The 17,076-nt window shown below is 47.2% G+C and overlaps 1 protein-coding gene across 4 annotated transcripts; it reads right to left on the reverse strand.

Annotated features, from left to right (window-relative positions):
• Positions 1-6,559: 6,559 nt before the first annotated feature.
• LOC127542700 (synaptonemal complex central element protein 1-like) lies at positions 6,560-16,682 on the reverse strand. Of its 4 annotated transcripts, XM_051968462.1 has the most exons (13): positions 16,600-16,682; positions 15,641-15,703; positions 11,764-11,823; positions 11,310-11,384; positions 9,722-9,769; positions 9,337-9,391; positions 8,715-8,804; positions 8,544-8,607; positions 8,033-8,099; positions 7,590-7,725; positions 7,406-7,495; positions 7,002-7,104; positions 6,560-6,754 (listed from the first exon to the last, which is right to left on the reverse strand). In XM_051968462.1, exons 1-13 carry the CDS (start codon positions 16,649-16,651, stop codon positions 6,641-6,643), a joined length of 1,017 nt encoding a protein of 338 aa, XP_051824422.1. In that variant the 5' UTR covers positions 16,652-16,682; the 3' UTR covers positions 6,560-6,640. The 4 variants fall into 4 exon arrangements, with proteins under 4 accessions (XP_051824422.1, XP_051824424.1, XP_051824425.1 ...); XM_051968464.1 differs by lacking the exon at positions 11,764-11,823; XM_051968465.1 differs by lacking the exon at positions 11,310-11,384.
• Between the last annotated feature and the right edge of the window lie 394 nt (positions 16,683-17,076).

A 17,076-nucleotide genomic window follows, 5' to 3' on the forward strand; every position in this document is an offset into this window, starting at 1 on the left:
TAGACACAATAATTTCACTCAAGATAATGACAACGATGAGACATCATACCAAAATTTGTGGGATGCAGCCAAAGCAGTAGTGAGGGGAAATTTCATATCTTTAAGAGGCTTACTTGAATAAAATAGAGAAAGAGAAGATCAATGAACTGTGCTTTCAACTTAAAAAGCTAGAAAAGGACCAATTAAAAATCCCCAACAAAATACTAAGCTTTGAATTCTAAAATTAAAAGGAGAAATTAATGATGTTGAAAGTAAAAAAAAAAAACAAAAAACTATTGAACTAATAAATAAAACCAAGAGTTGGTTTTATGAGAAATCCAATAAAATAGATAAACCTCTGGGAAATTTGATTAGGAAAAAAAAAAAAGAGGAAAATCAGCTGATTAGCCTTAAAAATGAAAAGGGAGGACTTTCCACCAATGAAGAAGAAATTAGAGTAATAGTAAGGAGTTACTTTGCCCAACTTTATGCCAATAAATCTGATAACCTAAGTGAAATGGATGACTATCTTCAAAAATATAGGCTTCCCAGATTAACAGAGGAGGAAGTAAATTGCTTAAATAGTCCCATTTCAGAAAAAGAAATACAACAAGCTATTAATCACCTCCCAAAGAAAAAATCCCTGGGACCAGATGGATTTGCATATGAATTCCAATGCTATATAATATAAATGAAAAACATTTAAAGAACAATGAATTCCAATGCTATATAAACTCTTTGAAAAAATGGGGAATGAAGAAGTCCTACCAAATTCCTTTTATGACCCAGACATGGCACTGATACCTAAACCAGGTAGGCTGAAAACAGAGAAAGAAAATTATAGACCAATCTCCCTAATGCATATTGATGCTAAAATCTTAAATAAAATGTTAGCAAAAAGATTACAGAAAATCATCCCCTGGATAATACACCATGATCAAGTAGAATTTATATCAGGAATGCAGGGCTGGTTCAATAAACTATTAGCATAATTGACTATATCAATAACCAAACTAACAAAAACCATATATCATGTCAATAGATGCAGAAAGAGCATTTGATAAAATCCAACATCCATTCCTAATCAAAACACTTGAGAGGATTGGACTTTTCCTCAAAATAGTCAGGAGCATATATTTAAACCGTCAGTAAGCATGATAGGCAATGGGGAAAAACCGGAACCTTTCCCAGTAAGATCTGGAGTGAAGCAAGGGTGCCCACTATCACCATTATTATTCAATATTGTATGAGAAACACTAGCCTCGGCAATAAGAGTTGAGAAAGAGATCAAGGGAATTAGAGTAGGCAAAGAGGAAACCAAACTATCACTCTTTGCAGATGATATGATGGTATACTTAGAGAACCCCAGAGACGCTACTAAAAAGCTATTAGAAATAATTCATAACTTTAGCGAAGTGGCAGGCTACAAAATAAATCCCCATAAATCCTCAGCATTTTTATACATCACCAACAAAACCCAACAGCAAGAGATACAAAGAGAAATTCCATTCAAAATAACTGCCGGCAGCCTAAAATATTTGGCAATCTATCTACCAAAGGAAAGTCAGGAATTATATGCGAAAAATTACAAAACACTTTCCACACCAATAAAGTCAGATTTAAGTAACTGGAAAAACATCAAGTGCTCTTGGATAGGCCCGAGCGAATATAATAAAGATGACAATACTCCCTAATCTATTTATGTAGTGCCATACCAATCAGACTCCCAAGAAAATAGTTTAATGATCTAGAAAAAATAACAACAAAATTCATATGGAAGATCAAAAGGTCAAGAATCTCCAGGGAATTAACGGGGAAAAAAAATCAAATGAAGGTGGCCTAGCTGTACCTGATCTAAAACTATATTATAAAAGCAGCAGTCACCAAAACCATTTGGTATTGGCTAAGAAATAGTTTAGTTGATCAGTGGAATAGGTTAGGTTCACAGGCCAAAAGAGTCAATAACTATAGCAATCTAGTGCTTGACAAACCCAAAGATCCTAACTTTAGGGATAAGAATTCATTATTTGACAAAAACTGCTGGGAAAACTGGAAATTAGTATGGCACAAATTAGGCATGGACCCACACTTAACACCACAGACAAGATCAAAATGGGTCCATGATTTAGCCGTAAAGAACATAGGACAGTTTACCTCTCAGACTTGTGGAGGAGGAAGAAAGTTGTGACCAAAGAAGAACTAGAGATCATTATTGATCACAAAATAGAAAATTTTGATTACATCAAATTAAAAGGCCTTTGTACAAACAAAACTAATGCAGACAAGATTAGAAGGGAAGCAACAAAGAGGGAAAACATTTTCACAGTTAAAGGTTCTGATAAAGGCCTCATTTCCAAAATATATAGAGAACTGACTCAAATTTATAAGAAATCAAGCCATTCTCCAATTGATAAATGGTCAAAGGATAGGAACAGACAATTTTCAGATGATGAAATTGAAACTATCTCCATTCATATGAAAGAGTGTTCCAAATCCCTATTGATTAGAGAAATGCAAATTAAGACAACGCTGAGATACCACTACACACCTGTCAGATTGGCTAAGATGACAGGAAAAAATAAGGATGAATGTTGGAGGGGATGCGGGAAAACTGGGGCACTGAAGCATTTGTTGGTGGAACTGTGAACGAATCCAACCATTCTGGAGAGCAATCTGGAATTATTATGCCCCCAAAGTTATCAAACTGCACATCCCCTTTGTGTCAGCAGTGCTACTACTGGGCTTATACCCCAAAGAGATACTAAAGAAGGGAAAGGGACCTGTATGGGCCAAAATGTTTGTGGCCGCCCTGTGCGTAGTGGCCAGAAACTGGAGAATGGATGGATGCCCATCCATGGGAGAATGGCTGGGGAAGTTGTGGTATATGAATGTTATGGAATATTGTTGTTCTGTAAGGAATGACCAGCAGGATGAATGCAGCGAGGCTCGGAGAGACTTGCATGAACTGATGCTGAGTGAAATGAGCAGAACCAGGAGATCATTATGTGCCTCAGCAACGATACTGTGTGAGGATGTGTTCTGATGGAAGTGGGTCTCTTTGACAAAGAGAAGCTCTAACTCAGTTTCAGTTGATCAAGGATGGACAGAAGCAGCTGCACCCAAAGAAAGAGCCCTGGGAAATGAATGTAAACCACTTGCATTGTTGTTTTTCTTCCCAGGTTATTTTTACCTTCTGAATCCAATTCTCTCTGTGCAGCAAGAGAACTGTTCGGTTCTGCACACACATAGAGTGTATCTAGGCTATACTGTGTGGCATATTTACCATGTATAGGACTGCTTGCCCTCTGGGAGAGGGGGTGGAGGGAGGGAGGGGAAAAGGCGAAACCGAAGGGAGTGCAAGGGGTAATGTTGTAAAGAAATTTTTTCAAAAAACAAAACAAAACAAAACAAAAAGAAGGGACATACCTGATTCAAGGCATTTCAGAGTCTCTCTTGGCACCTTTGGTTCTGAAGAAAACCCACTCACCATCAATTTGTTAATTATCGAGTAGCCTAATTAATAAGTTGCAAACTATCTCTCAGGGTTTTTTTCATGGCATCCCCTTCCACTGAGAAACCCAGTTTTTGATGACACCACCTTTAAAGGAAAATAGTACCCTTGGCCTTGGAGGTCCGGGAACTTTCTAACCAACTAAAGCAAGATCTCCAATTGTCCCACACTCCTAAGGGACCCACCCTTTTCCTGTATGTGGATGATCCAACTTGCCTCCCCTACCTGACCGCGTGTCAGGAAGCTACCAAGTCCCCCATAACTGCTTTTGTTTTTGTCTGTTTTTTAATAAAAACTCAGATATGGGGTAAGCCACAAGAAGCTTGAAGCAGCTTATTCCCAGTTTTCACTCTTCCGCTGTCTTCTTGTTTTCAGTCTGTTTCAGTCTCCTCTTTTTCTCTCTCAATAACTCAGTGCACATCACATCTCCCTCTCTTTTCCCTGTCTCAACACATTCTTCTGAGTCTCTGGCTTTCTTTTCACTATCTTTCCAACCATTATTCTACATATGTTTGTGTAACTTCAGGCTATTTGCTGGATAGGTCAAATACTTAAGCCACTTAAGCCAATATTTTGACCCCACGGAATGATGGGAGTCATTGGAAGAGGCCCCGATATTGGGAAAGGCTGATAGGAAAGGGGAGGGGAGGGAGATGAAAAGAAGGTATCACGAAAACAGGAAACAAGAACTTAAGACATCTTCAGAAGAGGCTGGCATAGTGTGTGTAGTCCATGAGGTCATGAAGTCGAAACAACTCGATGGCGACGATGGTGGTGGACAGTGCAGCTGTCTATACAGCTATATCTCCTCTGTCTCTCGAACCTTTCACCATCTTTCCATCCATCTACCCATCCATCCATGCATCGAACTATTTTTATGCATTTCTTTATGTATTAATGTTGCATTATAAAGTCTCTTCATCCATTTATCTCTATCTTCAACTCTATTTTTAAAAATGTATCTACCCATGCATTCACTGTCAATCATCCATTATCCCTCCCTCTGTCCCCTGTCTCTCTCTACCTCACTTCCTATTTTGTTTGTTAGCTTTCGTGAGTTCCCCTCTGGGGTGTTATATATACTTTTGTGTTTTCTTCCAGTACCTTTTGGCAGGCCTCTTAAACTGCCTCCAGTTGCTTTTGTCATGATGGCATTTCATACTTTCTCTTTCCATTCATCTGTTGTTTGTTTTTCATTTCTGTGACTCTTAACTGTGGCCACTGATTCCTGGAAAAGATCTATGTGTGGATGTTGAGACGGTTTTTTACACCATGGAACTTTAACCCCTGGCTGCATTTGGGGTGGTTATTGATCTGAACTGATACTAAGGCTGCCTCCAGAAAACCTCCCCAAGAAACCTGCTCCCAGGGAGAACCATTATATTATAAAAAAGAAGAGAACAGCACATTTTGGTATACCTTTCGGTTTCCCTCTAAGTCTGCGTCAAGCCACTTAAAGTTTTCGGTTTCTTCTCTTCCTTGCCCTGGTTGACATGGTGCCGTTCTGTGACTTGTTACTGTTGACAGAAAGCTTTGCCTACAGTTTGTGACATCCTTTTCTTAGGAAGACCATTTTATATGCCCCTATCACTAGTACTACGTGGCACTGAGATATTTCCAGGGTTGTGGTGTTTTTGAAATTTATTTTTGGCAGGCCACGACTTCCTTATGGGACTGGAGCAGGAGGGGATGTCGACTTGATTCTCTATTGACTGTATCAGTTGGTGTTCATCCTTCATTTTAGAAGAGACCCAATGACATCATGAAGGCCTTAACTCGTGCAGGAATCAGATTTAAGCAAAGCAGAGTTTCGCCAAGTTTCCAGCCTCACTCTCCCTGAAGTCCAGAGACGAGACCTAAGTCTGGACCAGTGGCTGATGGCCTGGGACGCGGCGCACGACTGTGGCATCCTATGGGACTGACCGAGTTCCAAGCACCCCACCCGGCCAGCGTCAGCTGCCTTGGTCACGGGAACAAAGTGTTCTCCCCGCACGTTCTACCAAGGAAAGTCTTCATAGGCTGGGAGTAGGCGGCTCCCTGCACTTGGTGATGGGCGTGAGGCCTGCTTGCCCCCCCCCCCCAGTGGTTTCCTGCGGTGTGACCACAGCTCGAGTGACAGCTTCTTAAGAAGGACCGCCAATTTCATCATCAGGGCAAATGGCTGGCGGGGTACCCAGGGGGAGAGAGAGGCATGTTTCTTTTTTTCATTTAATTTTTTCCATTCCATTTTCTCTCTCGTGACCTACTCCCCCCAAATGATAAATCAGTATGAAAAACTGAAGCCTTCTCACAAACCTGTAGAACCAAGTACACCGGAGTGCCCCACGAGGCATTTCTAAAAGCGCGCCCACGCTGCTCTATGAGCCTCTGCAGGCATGGGAATGTGTGTACAGCCCCAGGCTCCGTGTCTGCCTGTGTGAGGGTACATCTAGTTCTAGGTACCGGTAGGTGGCTGTGGATCGAGGGATGATGTATGTCTGGATGCCCTTCGGCACGTCTGTCCCAGAAGGTCTCCACTTTCATCACTGGCCCTCTGGAGTTGCTTTGGACCAGTGGGGCTGGTCAGGGTCCTGGGAAGTTCCTTCCTTTTCTTAGTGAGTTCCAGCGTTTCCCTGCTGCCAGCAGCGCCAAATGCAAATGCCCACTTGCTCTCCAGACTCTCTGCGCCTCAGTTCACCTCGCCAGTCCGACATGCGCACTTTGCCCTTCCCTCCACACACGGTCAAGTGCAGCCAGGTTAACTTTATACTCGCACGGACTCTCTCCTCCCCTCTCTCTTGTCAAACCTCTCTTTGATTTGAGGCCCAAGCGCCACTGCCCCGTACTGCGCTGGGACCCCTCCTTGGCTGAAGGCCCTCCTTCACGACAATCACCGCGGGTCGGGTTCATCCCTACCCGTCCATGTCCACCTTGTCTTCTGGTCTGGAGGGCAGTCTTCTTGAGGACAGGAAGGTTTCCCTTCTGCCGTTTATCCCAACACCAGCCCAGGGCCCGGCACCGACTAGATGCTTAGCTGATGGACGGGCCTAAAGCTCTGCCCAAGAACAAACGCACAGCCAGAGCCAGGAGCAGAGAGGGAGGAATTCTTTATTCAGGGAGGCCAAGCTACAAGGCAAAGGGTCTCCAGCGCGGTGCAGACAAAGCTTCGTCTCACTGAGGTGACGGGCGCTCCGATTCCCCGTGAACCTCTCTCTGGGATGAGCCAGCGGGGTGGCCAATGCCAGGCTTGGCTTGCTGATCTTTTTGGGGAATCTCCATGACAGCCTGGGAGGGGGAAGATGGGGAGAGGCAGAAAAGGGTAAAGAAGGACCACGAGCCAGCAAACAGGGATACCCCCCCCCACACACACCTCTCTCTACTTCTGCCTTTCCTTAACCTCCTCACTGCTGGCGTCTCTCTTCCACATCTCCTTTTCCATTTGCTCATGTCTGTCTCCCAAGGGCCCTTGATTCTTTTTCTTTGAACTCTCCCATGGCCAGGGAGATTTTCATGTTTACCCCTCCTCACTCACCTCGGTAACAAGGCTGCTTTCCCCTCCAGCAGCCCCCTCTGGGCTTCTCTCCTGAGACCCTCCCATGCCGCTGTGGCCAACAGCTTCCAGCTGCTTCTTCATCCTGTGCCAGGAGCCACAATTGGAGAGCCCAAGTTAGGGAGGGCTGCGCCAAGGAGAGGGGCACAGAGAAAGGGAAAAACCCAGAGAAGGATCGAAGAGAAGAGAGAAGGGAAGGCGAGCTGGAGAAAGAGAAACGGGAGGGAAAAGTCAGCAAGGCCAAGGGGACAGACACAGAGAGAAACACCCCGCAATGCGCTGGTGCACGCGCGCACACCAACAGCGAGAGACTAATGAGATTCGGGGGAAGAGAGATAGCTAACCAAGTGGTTCCCCACCCCCTCTGGAGGGGCTTTGGGGTTCACCTCTGGTATTTCTGCTGCAGCTGGCGATAGCGTAGAGCAGCTGCCTCCAGGAATTCTGTGGCTTTCTTGTTCTCTTCTTCAAACAGTTGCCTAAGAGAGGTTGCCTGGAATGAGCAGCCCTCAAGCTGCCCAGCTTAGCGGCCCCCACCCCCTGCGCCCTGCCCCGCACCCAACAGAGACTCACACGGCCGCAGCAGCCTCGGCACTGCGCAGGAAGGCATCCACACCGCTGGCAGCTGGGGCTTCGGCCCCGCCCTCAGGCCCGCTCAACGCGCCCAGCTGGGCCTGGATGCTGCCAGGCTTCTCCTGACTGCGCCTCTCTGGTCACAGGAGTACAAACGACATTAACCGCGCTCTCACCCGGGATTTCCTCGTCCCTGCCCGGTCCCCCTTCCTGAGGACTGTGTACAGGTGGAGACTGCAGTCTTGGGCTCCACCTGGGGCAAATGCCCCTCTCCCCCTTCAGGGGGAGGCAGGTTATCTTTAAGGGAACCTAGGAGGAAGTCCAAGGAATGGGGAGGCTCGGTTTTCTCCCCAAAGGGGCGTTACTCACCTTTCCCTCCTCACTTCCACCCTCTGCTTCCCCCCCCACAGGGCCCCTTCCCCTCCCCCCACAGGGTTCCTCACCCTCCATCAGCAGCTGCTCCTTGTGGCGGCTGATGACGCGCATTTCCTGGGACAGTCTGTCTGCCCTCTGAAAGAAGGAAGAAATGGAAGCCTGCAGTGGTCCGAGATCCCTCCCTCTCCAGTCCTGTCTGCCCTCAGGCCTCCCTTGGGGAGTTCACCAAAAGTCCGCGAGAAGAGTTCCTAACCTATTCCTGAGCAGCATCTCTTTTACATCGACAACAGGTGGCCATCTACCTGAATCCACTTGATCCACTGAGATCACAAATGCAGCTTTCTCGAAGCCTTCTCAAAACCACGGCTGCCCCCCTCCAGGTTAAACACAACTCCTTAACAGCCTGGTCCCATGTCCTGTCCCCAAATACTCTTCCACTTCACCTCCTCTTCCAAGCCCTGTGACCCTTTCACTGCCCCCTCCGAACAGGTGGGTCCCTCTATTCAAGGAGTCCCCGGATCTTATGCTCCCCGACAATAACCAGGTTCCTTTGATCCCAACCAGGGGTTTCCCCCTCACGTGGAATTCCCAGAGGGCCTTGTGCTTCTCCATCATTCCCTCTAGTTGCTGGCCAAACTCCATCCTAAGACAGAAGACAGCACAGGGCTGGTCAGAGTCGGTGCCATTAGAGGCTCGCCCTCCAGCCCAGAAGCCTTCCAGCACTGACCAAGAGCTGGAACAAGGGCTTACCTCTGCTTCCTTTTCTTGAGTCTTTCCTCCCGGATTTTAGAGCTGAGCTCGGTTATCCTCTTCTTGCGTTCCTCAGTCATTGCCAGCTGCCTGGAAAATGGAGGTTGGGGGAAGAGGGAACCTCAGAAGCCAGTAACCCTGACCCCTCTCGGGCAGCCCTTAAGAACCCCTTCCGCTATTGATGTTCTGTGCAGGCAGAGGCCAGTGGGGGGGGGGGGGGAAGCAATTCTGTTTCGCCTGGAAATTTGTGCCCCTTCCCAACCCTCCTGCTGCATGGTGCCTCAAACGACAGAGGAACCACAGTCGGTTGGGCCCTCAGGCTCCAGGATCCTGTGAGCTGGATCAAGAAAGCGCCTGGGGCACTGGATGCTTTTGCATCTGGGTCCCTCAGCATGGAGCCTGCTAATGCCCCGGAAGGCCTTACATGCTGGTGGCCTTACCCTCACCCGCACCAGTGAAGGCCAAGGACAGACAATTCTGGCTTCGAAACAACTCTGGGGCCAGACACACGTGTTAATACCAATTTAAGGCCACAGATTAAATTTGATGGCCTGGGATCTAGAAATGATCTGAGGGCTAAGGTTGAGATTAAAGGGAACGAGTGAGACAAGGGGCCACTGACCTGAGAGCCTCAGTGTCCTTCTCCTGGCAGTGCAGGGAAAGGGTCCTCAGAGTTTCTAGAACGGAAGGTCACAGAGCCAGCAATGGACTTAAATGGCACACAAACCGTGTTCGCAAGCGCCCTGCCATTTTGGAGGTACTTGACCATCCTGGAGGCCCCCCACCATTAGTCCCTCCCCTCTCAAACCACCCTAGGTTCAGCAACTTTGGGCCTTTATTTGAACTGGTTCTCTCTACCCTTAATCTTGAGTCACATTATATATCTACTGCCTTCCCCACTACAACTGTGAGCTCCTTGAGAGTCAAGATCATTACATTCCTTCCATTTGAACCCGCCCTCCCTGGCACAGAAGGTGCTGAATAAAGGCTTGTTGCTTGGTCGATACCTTGCTTCTTGCTCAGGACTTCTTTCACCTGTGCCTCCTCCAAGCTCACTGCAAGGGACAGAAATCAGATGGTCAGCTTTACCTTTCGGTCCTGCTCCAGTCTTTGTCCGCACGGCCTTCAGCAAGCTGGCGGGGTTGCCAAAATAATTCTCCGTAAGCACAGGATCTGTTTGCGGCCTTCCACCCTACTCAGTGGAATCCCAGTGGTTTCCAGGGTTGTGAGCTCAGAGGCCCCCGGCTTGGCACATAACAAATTGGGGCCCAGAAGCAAAATCAAAGTCAATCAAAAATAAATCCCTTTTTGGCTTTTAAAGCCCTTCGCCATTTGCCCCCAACCTACCTTTCTAATATTTCATGACCCACGGAGCTCCACAATCCACTGCAACTAGTCCCCCCTGCATCGTTCATCCGGGACATATGACTTCATCTCCCTATCTTTGCAATGGTCAAGCCTCAGGACTCAAATATTGAGTCCTTCCTTCTCTCCACCTCACAGAATTCCTCTTTCTGCAAGCACCACCATTGTTTGACGTCCTTCCTGACCCCCAATTGAGGCCTCCCTCCATAGTCACCTCCCATTTAACAACCTGTGTACTCATTCACTTGATATTCACTCCACCTCTACTTAATATGTGTGCCTACTGTTTTCCCCAACAGAACCTAAGCTCTTTGAGGGTAGCGATTAGTCAGTCTTTGCATTTGTCTGTTCAGTGCCTGCACCATTAAGCCCACAGGATGTCCTGGGTGCCATGGGAGAACCATGGACTTTTTTTTTTTTTTTTTTTTGGCTGAAGCAATGGGGGTTAAACAGTGCCTTGCCCAGGGTCACACAGCTAGGAAGAGTTAAGTGTCTGAGGTCACATTTGCACTCAGGTCCTCCTGATTTCAGGGCTGGTGCTCTCTCCACTGTGCCACCTAGCTGCCCCAAGACCATGGACTTTTTAAGGTAAGGTGTATGCCAAAGGTCTCAGTCTGAGTGAGCAACACCTTACCAGTGAATAAGACAAGGTAAGAAATGAAGCAGAGAATGGTCTCTTTTATCTAGACAAAAAATGATTAATATGCCTTCCGTGCAGGTGCTCTGCCTAACCTGGCAACATAGCTTGGGTTTATGGGCTAGGACCATGCCTTAAACCCAAATCACTTGGCCTTCCATTGGTTGGCCAACACTACCATAGAGACCTTATTTATGATGTGTGTGTGTGTGTGTGTGTGTGTGTACATATGTATGTGTGTATGTATTCACATTTTTATGTGTATGCGCACGCGCGCGCGCACATACACACACACATGTAAATTTATACCTTAGAACAAAAATGGTCTCTACTTCTCAGTCTAAGTGCCTATCTTTGTGGCGTTGGACATTTGTGTCTTTTCTATCTCACTGCACTACCCAGCACGATCCTCCTGTGCACAATGTATGTGCCCAAAGGAGTTGGCTGAACTAAGCAGGAGTGTGAAGATTTCAAAGATCTCACTGGCTCCTGTGAATGCAAGTATGGAAAGAAGATCCTGCTGGCTAAAACTGGATGACTTTGGGATGGAAAGTGCTGGGGAAAAAAGGGTTGCTTGAAGCTGTAGTACCTACATTCATCCAGTTCTTTCTGCAGGGATTGCCCATGAGCCTGGATCTCAGAGAGCTCCTCATTTGCGATTTTCTTAGCTGTTACAGCAAAGAAGAAAGGAGATCTTTGCAAATGGCTTTTCCCACCTGCCCCACTTGTTTTACAATGGAGGAGCCTGAAAGGTAGAAACTGCATGGGAGTTAGCCGAGTTAGTCAGGCAGAGTACTGAAATTTAGGATAGGTCAGTGTCAGTTCCTGGGCTAGAAATTCTACTCTGGATACTTCTTCAGGATCCAACTTTACCACCAGCACCTCTTACAATCCTTCCTTGACCAACCCAAGCTGCTGAGCCCTCTCCACATTGTGAAGTGTGATTCAGGGAAATGAATATCAAGTAGGTACAAAGAACCTAACGCCAAGGCCAGTGAGATAGCTCTCTACACCAAGCTTGGGGAGTTTCTCAAAGCATTGGCTCACTTTGCTGCAGTTCAGTAATTCTGCTGATCATGACTTCAATCCTAGGCTCTAGGTTTCCTTCTGTGGACAGGTAAGAGAATCCAAAGTTAGTTAATATAAGGCACATTTTTTTTTCTGGTCCCTATATATTTCACTCAGTTCTTAAACATTTTGTACATTTATTTTATTTCGTTTTCATATATTTCACAATGTTGCTAGTTCAAAATTTACATATATATATATATAAATGTGTGTGTTACTTATAGACATTTTAGTTCTTATATATTTTATTCTAGTTTTTACATATACTTTTTCATACACATGTATTTTCATACATATACAGTTCTTATGTGTGGTTTTTAATACGTTCATATACATTTCAATTTTTAGGCTAGACAAAATATATTCATTTTTCCCATGTGAGTCATGTTGGGAGAACACATGGAACAAAAGGGGAAAACTATGAGAAAGGGGAAGAGAAAACCATGGAAACTGCATGCTTTGATCTGCATTCAGTCTCCATAGTTCCCTCTCTCGATGCAGATGGCATCCCTGTATTGCTGAGAAGAGTCCATCATAGATGATCATCATGCAATCTCACTGCCGCTGCTGTGCTCCTGAATACAATTTTCTCCTGGTTCTGCTTGCTTCCCTCAGCATCAGGTGATGGAAGTCTTTCGGGCTTTTCTGAAATCTACCCCCTATTCATCATTTCTTATAGAGCAAGAAATATTCCATCACTTTATGGGAACAATTAAAGCAAGAATTAAAACTCTGATCAAGCTTTTAAAAATCTTTGACCAGCTGAGCACAGATTATCTTGATCACCTCCTTAACAGATCTCAATCCTCTACAATTTGGTGACTAGTCACTAAATTACCATGGCCTAAAAATGCTGATGAGGCTTTCTGAGATCAGTTCCTGGGCAAGTGAGCCATGATCCATTACCAGGCCCCGGGCAAGTGAGCCATGATCCATTACCAGGCCCCGGGCAAGTGAGCCATGATCCATTACCAGGCCCCGGGCAAGTGAGCCATGATCCATTACCAGGCCCCGGGCAAGTGAGCCATGATCCATTACCAGGCCCCGGCAAGTGAGCCATGATCCATTACCAGGCCCCGGGCAAGTGAGCCATGATCCATTACCAGGCCCCGGGCAAGTGAGCCATGATCCATTACCAGGCCCCGGGCAAGTGAGCCATGATCCATTACCAGGCCCCGGGCAAGTGAGCCATGATCCATTACCAGGCCCCGGGCAAGTGAGCCATGATCCATTACCAGGCCCCGGGCAAGTGAGCCATGATCCATTACCAGGCCCCGGGCAAGTGAGCCATGATCCATTACCAGGCCCCGGGCAAGTGAGCCATGATCCATTACCAGGCCCCGGGCAAGTGAGCCATGATCCATTACCAGGCCCCGGGCAAGTGAGCCATGATCCATTACCAGGCCCCGGGCAAGTGAGCCATGATCCATTACCAGGCCCCGGGCAAGTGAGCCATGATCCATTACCAGGCCCCGGGCAAGTGAGCCATGATCCATTACCAGGCCCCGGGCAAGTGAGCCATGATCCATTACCAGGCCCCGGGCAAGTGAGCCATGATCCATTACCAGGCCCAAGGCTTCAAAAGTCTGCCTGGGTTAGTAGAGCCTGCCTATCTCCACGGGCTTTTGTGTTTCACTGGCAGAGCCCTCTGAGACCCTGGGTTCCCTTCCACAGCAAAATCAGTCAGTCAAGCCATCATCATACAATGACATTTGCCAGGCACTAGGAACATAAAGAAAAAAGCCCTCAAGAAGCTTACGTTGTGTTGGGCAGATGCTATAAACAAGTTTTCACGGAGAAGGCGACAGCTGAGCTGAGCTTGCAAAGAAAGTAAGAGATTTTATGAGGCAGTAGTAAGAAGGAAATGAGTTCCAGGCATGTAGGTAGGCAAGAGCCAAGAAAATTAGAAAGGTGGCCAATTTGCAGATCGGTGCGGTTTGTGTGCCACGTCAGGAAAAATAAGCAAAGAGAGTAGGAAGGTTTGGTGTTTCCAGGATAACATGTCAGGGACAGAAAGGACCAGAGAAGAAAGAATCTAACCCTAACCCTAAGTTCGCTCAGGATACTTTTTAACTTGTTCAGTGTCCAGGAGAACATGAGCTTACTAATTAATGGCAGTGTTGGTGAGTGGCAAGCACCCTGACGAGAGCCAAAGAAAAGCTTTATTAGAGAAGCCTATGATGGCTGCGTTCAAGTAAGTGATGCAGAAGGCGCTGCATGCAATGGAGGGTGGCCTGAAGAACAGGGGCAGGGAGGGAATCAGGCTCAAAGCTATTTGGTTTTGTTCTCGAGGCTTGGCAAATCTAGCTGTTCACAGATGAGGTACAGTGGGGCGACCACCCACTCAAACAGTCCTTCTTTAAAGGCATGGTAGGTGATAAGGCCAAATTCATGTAGGCAGCAAGTAGAAAGGGGGGGAAGAAGTGAACTCACCACCTGTGATTCCTGAGCCAGAGCTTCCCCTTCTCACTGACTGGACTAGCTCACTCTAGTTAGTGGAATAGTGCCTTTCATGAAAGGCCTTCCAGGAAAGGACGGTTAACTCTTCTCTGTCTGTATTTTTGCTCAGGTGTGCTCAACTGGACTGGATGGATGACTGCTATGATCTGCCTTCCAGCCCTGAGATTTTGTGAGGGTCTACTCCAATAACTTCATTGTTAGAGAGAAGAGTATCCTCTAATTTACTTACCATCGATGCCCTTGCTCACATTAGTCATTCCTTTTTTAAAGTTTATACTTTCATTTCTTTTTTAAATCTTCATTTTAGAATTCTGAGAACCACATTCTCTCCTGCCCTCCCTTCTTAAAAAGTTAAGCAACACAGTATTCGTTATACATGTGGAGTTTCAGGGGTGGAGGGAGAGGAGGGACGGCCATTCTGCATCCTCCCTCCTACCCCCAACAAAAGGGGGGAAAAAAAGGCAGGGGAGGGGAATATGTTCCATCCCATTAATGTGCCACAACTTGTTCAGCCTTTCCCTAAAGGTGGGCTGGATTTTTTTGGTCACCCCAGAGAGAGCCTGCAGAAATGCCCTTTTCCTTTCTCTTTGGTTTCTTTGGGATACAGATCCAGTAAGGAGTATTGATGGAACAAAGGATGGAACAAAGCCTTATAGCCCTGTGGACCTAGTTCTAAACAGCTCCACAGAAGAGATCACAACTCCATCAACTGGCTTACCTACTTTTGTTCATCCTCTTCAGCAGTAATGTTCCTTCTCTGTCAGAGCAGCTAATTTAACAGATGTGAGGCGTTACCGCAGGCCTGTCTTAATGTGCATTTATATGTGCAACACGAGCAATTTTAAGTGACTCTTTTTTCTTCTATCTTTACCTTAATGAAGCTCTATTTAGTGGTTAAAAGTCTGTCCCCCAATCTCTGCCCCTTAACTTGGAAACAATGTGATGACGCTGGTCTGGGGACTCTGGCACTGTTGGGGTGTCTGTGACCTAACGCTGTTACATGTATGTAACCCTTTAATCACATCCCCCTGCCCAGGACAGTGCCTGACCCTCCACCAACAGTATTTCTGGTGCAAGTAATACATGGATGTTGTGTGACTAACTGTCAACATCCTTCGGTCTTCAAATGGACACAGTGAGTTTGAGGTGGGTGGCAGTAAGGGAAAAGCCTTGAAGCATGGGATGGTGTGGACAGAATTGCAGGCCCAGGATCAGGAAACTCTCTGACCTCTCTGTCTCTGGGTCCTCCAGGGTAAAAGGCCTACTTCCCACAGCTGTTAGGTGAACCAAACGGGTAAAGCACTTAGTAAGTGACTGCTGTCTTCTCTTCACCCCCTCTGTTCCCGAGGTTATACAGCTAGCAGCAGTGTTTTTAATCAAGCTTCTAAGACATTACCTTGCTTCAGCCTTTTCACTGTCAACAGCAATTCTTCTTCTTTCTTGGGACTTCTGGTCTGTGCTGTGAAGGAAAGGGAAAAGAAGGTAAAAGGACTGTATGTGGTCATTTCTGGGAAACGCTTCCCCCCAGGGCTTTTCATCGGATTTTAGGTAGAGGACTGGCCTGATAGTGTTTCCTTAGAAACGGGAGGTGGGTTAAAACCGCACTTCAGAGAGCTCTCCCCCACCCCCACCCCCTTCGTCAGAGAAGCTAGTTCCAAGGGAGGCACAGTTGGGGGGATGCAGCTTTGGAGATGCATTGAGGGGGTCGTGGTGTCCGTGCAGAACGCAAGATTTTGCCTACGGAGGCGCGCGCTGTCCGGGGTTAGGGCGGGCCGCGCGCTGTCCGGGGTTAGGGCGGGCCGCGCGCTGTCCGGGGTTAGGGCGGGCCGCGCGCTGTCCGGGGTTAGGGCGGGCCGCGCGCTGTCCGGGGTTAGGGCGGGCCGCGCGCTGTCCGGGGTTAGGGCGGGCCGCCGGTTTTATTTTGGGTATGTCTCCATGTCAGGCAAGTTCTTCTAAATTTCTGAATGTGTCTGTGAAATTAAAAGGGGGGAAATCAAGTTAACGTGGGATTTCTAGGGGCTTGGCGCGCTTTGCAAGGACAGGTTGAAATGGCCGTTGGGAGGGCAGCGGCTGCACGTGACCAACAGGTAGGCCTTTGGTTCCTCATTTAACAAGAGGGGTAAAGGAAAAGGTTACTGGGGGGCCGTTTGAAAACCCGGGAATCTCCAATGCAAAGTCGGGGTTTCCGGGACTTCCTTTCTGTCCCAGCGGCGGCTCCGAGCTGCGTTTTGGGTGGGAAATGGAGGACGGACAGGTGAGTTAGTTGGTTTAAAAGCTTGATAAAATGCGGCATTTGAGTGCAAAGTGAAACCCTAAATAAAAAGCACAGGGGAGGGAGGGGAGAGAAAGACTCACCTTTACTACAACAACCGTCTCCGCCTCTCCCGACGCTCGAGGAAGACTCCATGGCTACCGCCTCAACCCCGAAGGTACAAGCACACGCGCATGCGTAGAACGTTGACCGCCCCAGCGCGCTCTTTCCGTTTCCGCCTGTCTCTTCCTTCTCCTGCCACAGCACCAAAGCAGCCTCGTTCCACAGTTCTCTTTCCTGTGTCTCACTCGGAAAGTTTAATTGCTTGAATCTGGCTCTCTGAGGCTAGAAGTCAGCCAACCCAAAAGTTTAGATCCCAGCCAGCGCTCAGTTTGATTGAAGTTTTATGCTTGGCTGCTAAAATTCACCCCAAACCAGCAAAGGCTTGGCTGCATTCTCCCAGAAACCCCGAATGGATAACACCTTTTCCCAGCTTTCTTGTTTTCCCAGGCGACTTGACAAAAGTATGTCAGGTTTTGAAGTTTATTTTCTACTGACCTTTCTCAATGTCCTCTCCTACC

This window comes from Antechinus flavipes, chromosome X (assembly GCF_016432865.1).
Source record: "Antechinus flavipes isolate AdamAnt ecotype Samford, QLD, Australia chromosome X, AdamAnt_v2, whole genome shotgun sequence".
Taxonomy (NCBI): domain Eukaryota; kingdom Metazoa; phylum Chordata; class Mammalia; order Dasyuromorphia; family Dasyuridae; genus Antechinus; species Antechinus flavipes.

Bases quoted from the DNA above. Each gene is read 5' to 3' on its own strand.
- LOC127542700 (XM_051968462.1), bottom strand. From the start codon at position 16,651: ATGGAGTCTTCCTCGAGCGTCGGGAGAGGCGGAGACGGTTGTTGTAGT. The intron at 11,824-15,640 runs GTAATGTCTTAG...ACCTGTCCACAG, and splicing joins AGTGAAAAGGCTGAAGCAAG to AAGGAAACCTAGAGCCTAGG. The intron at 6,755-7,001 runs GTGAGTGAGGAG...TCCCCCTCCCAG, and splicing joins AAAGCAGCCTTGTTACCGAG to GCTGTCATGGAGATTCCCCA.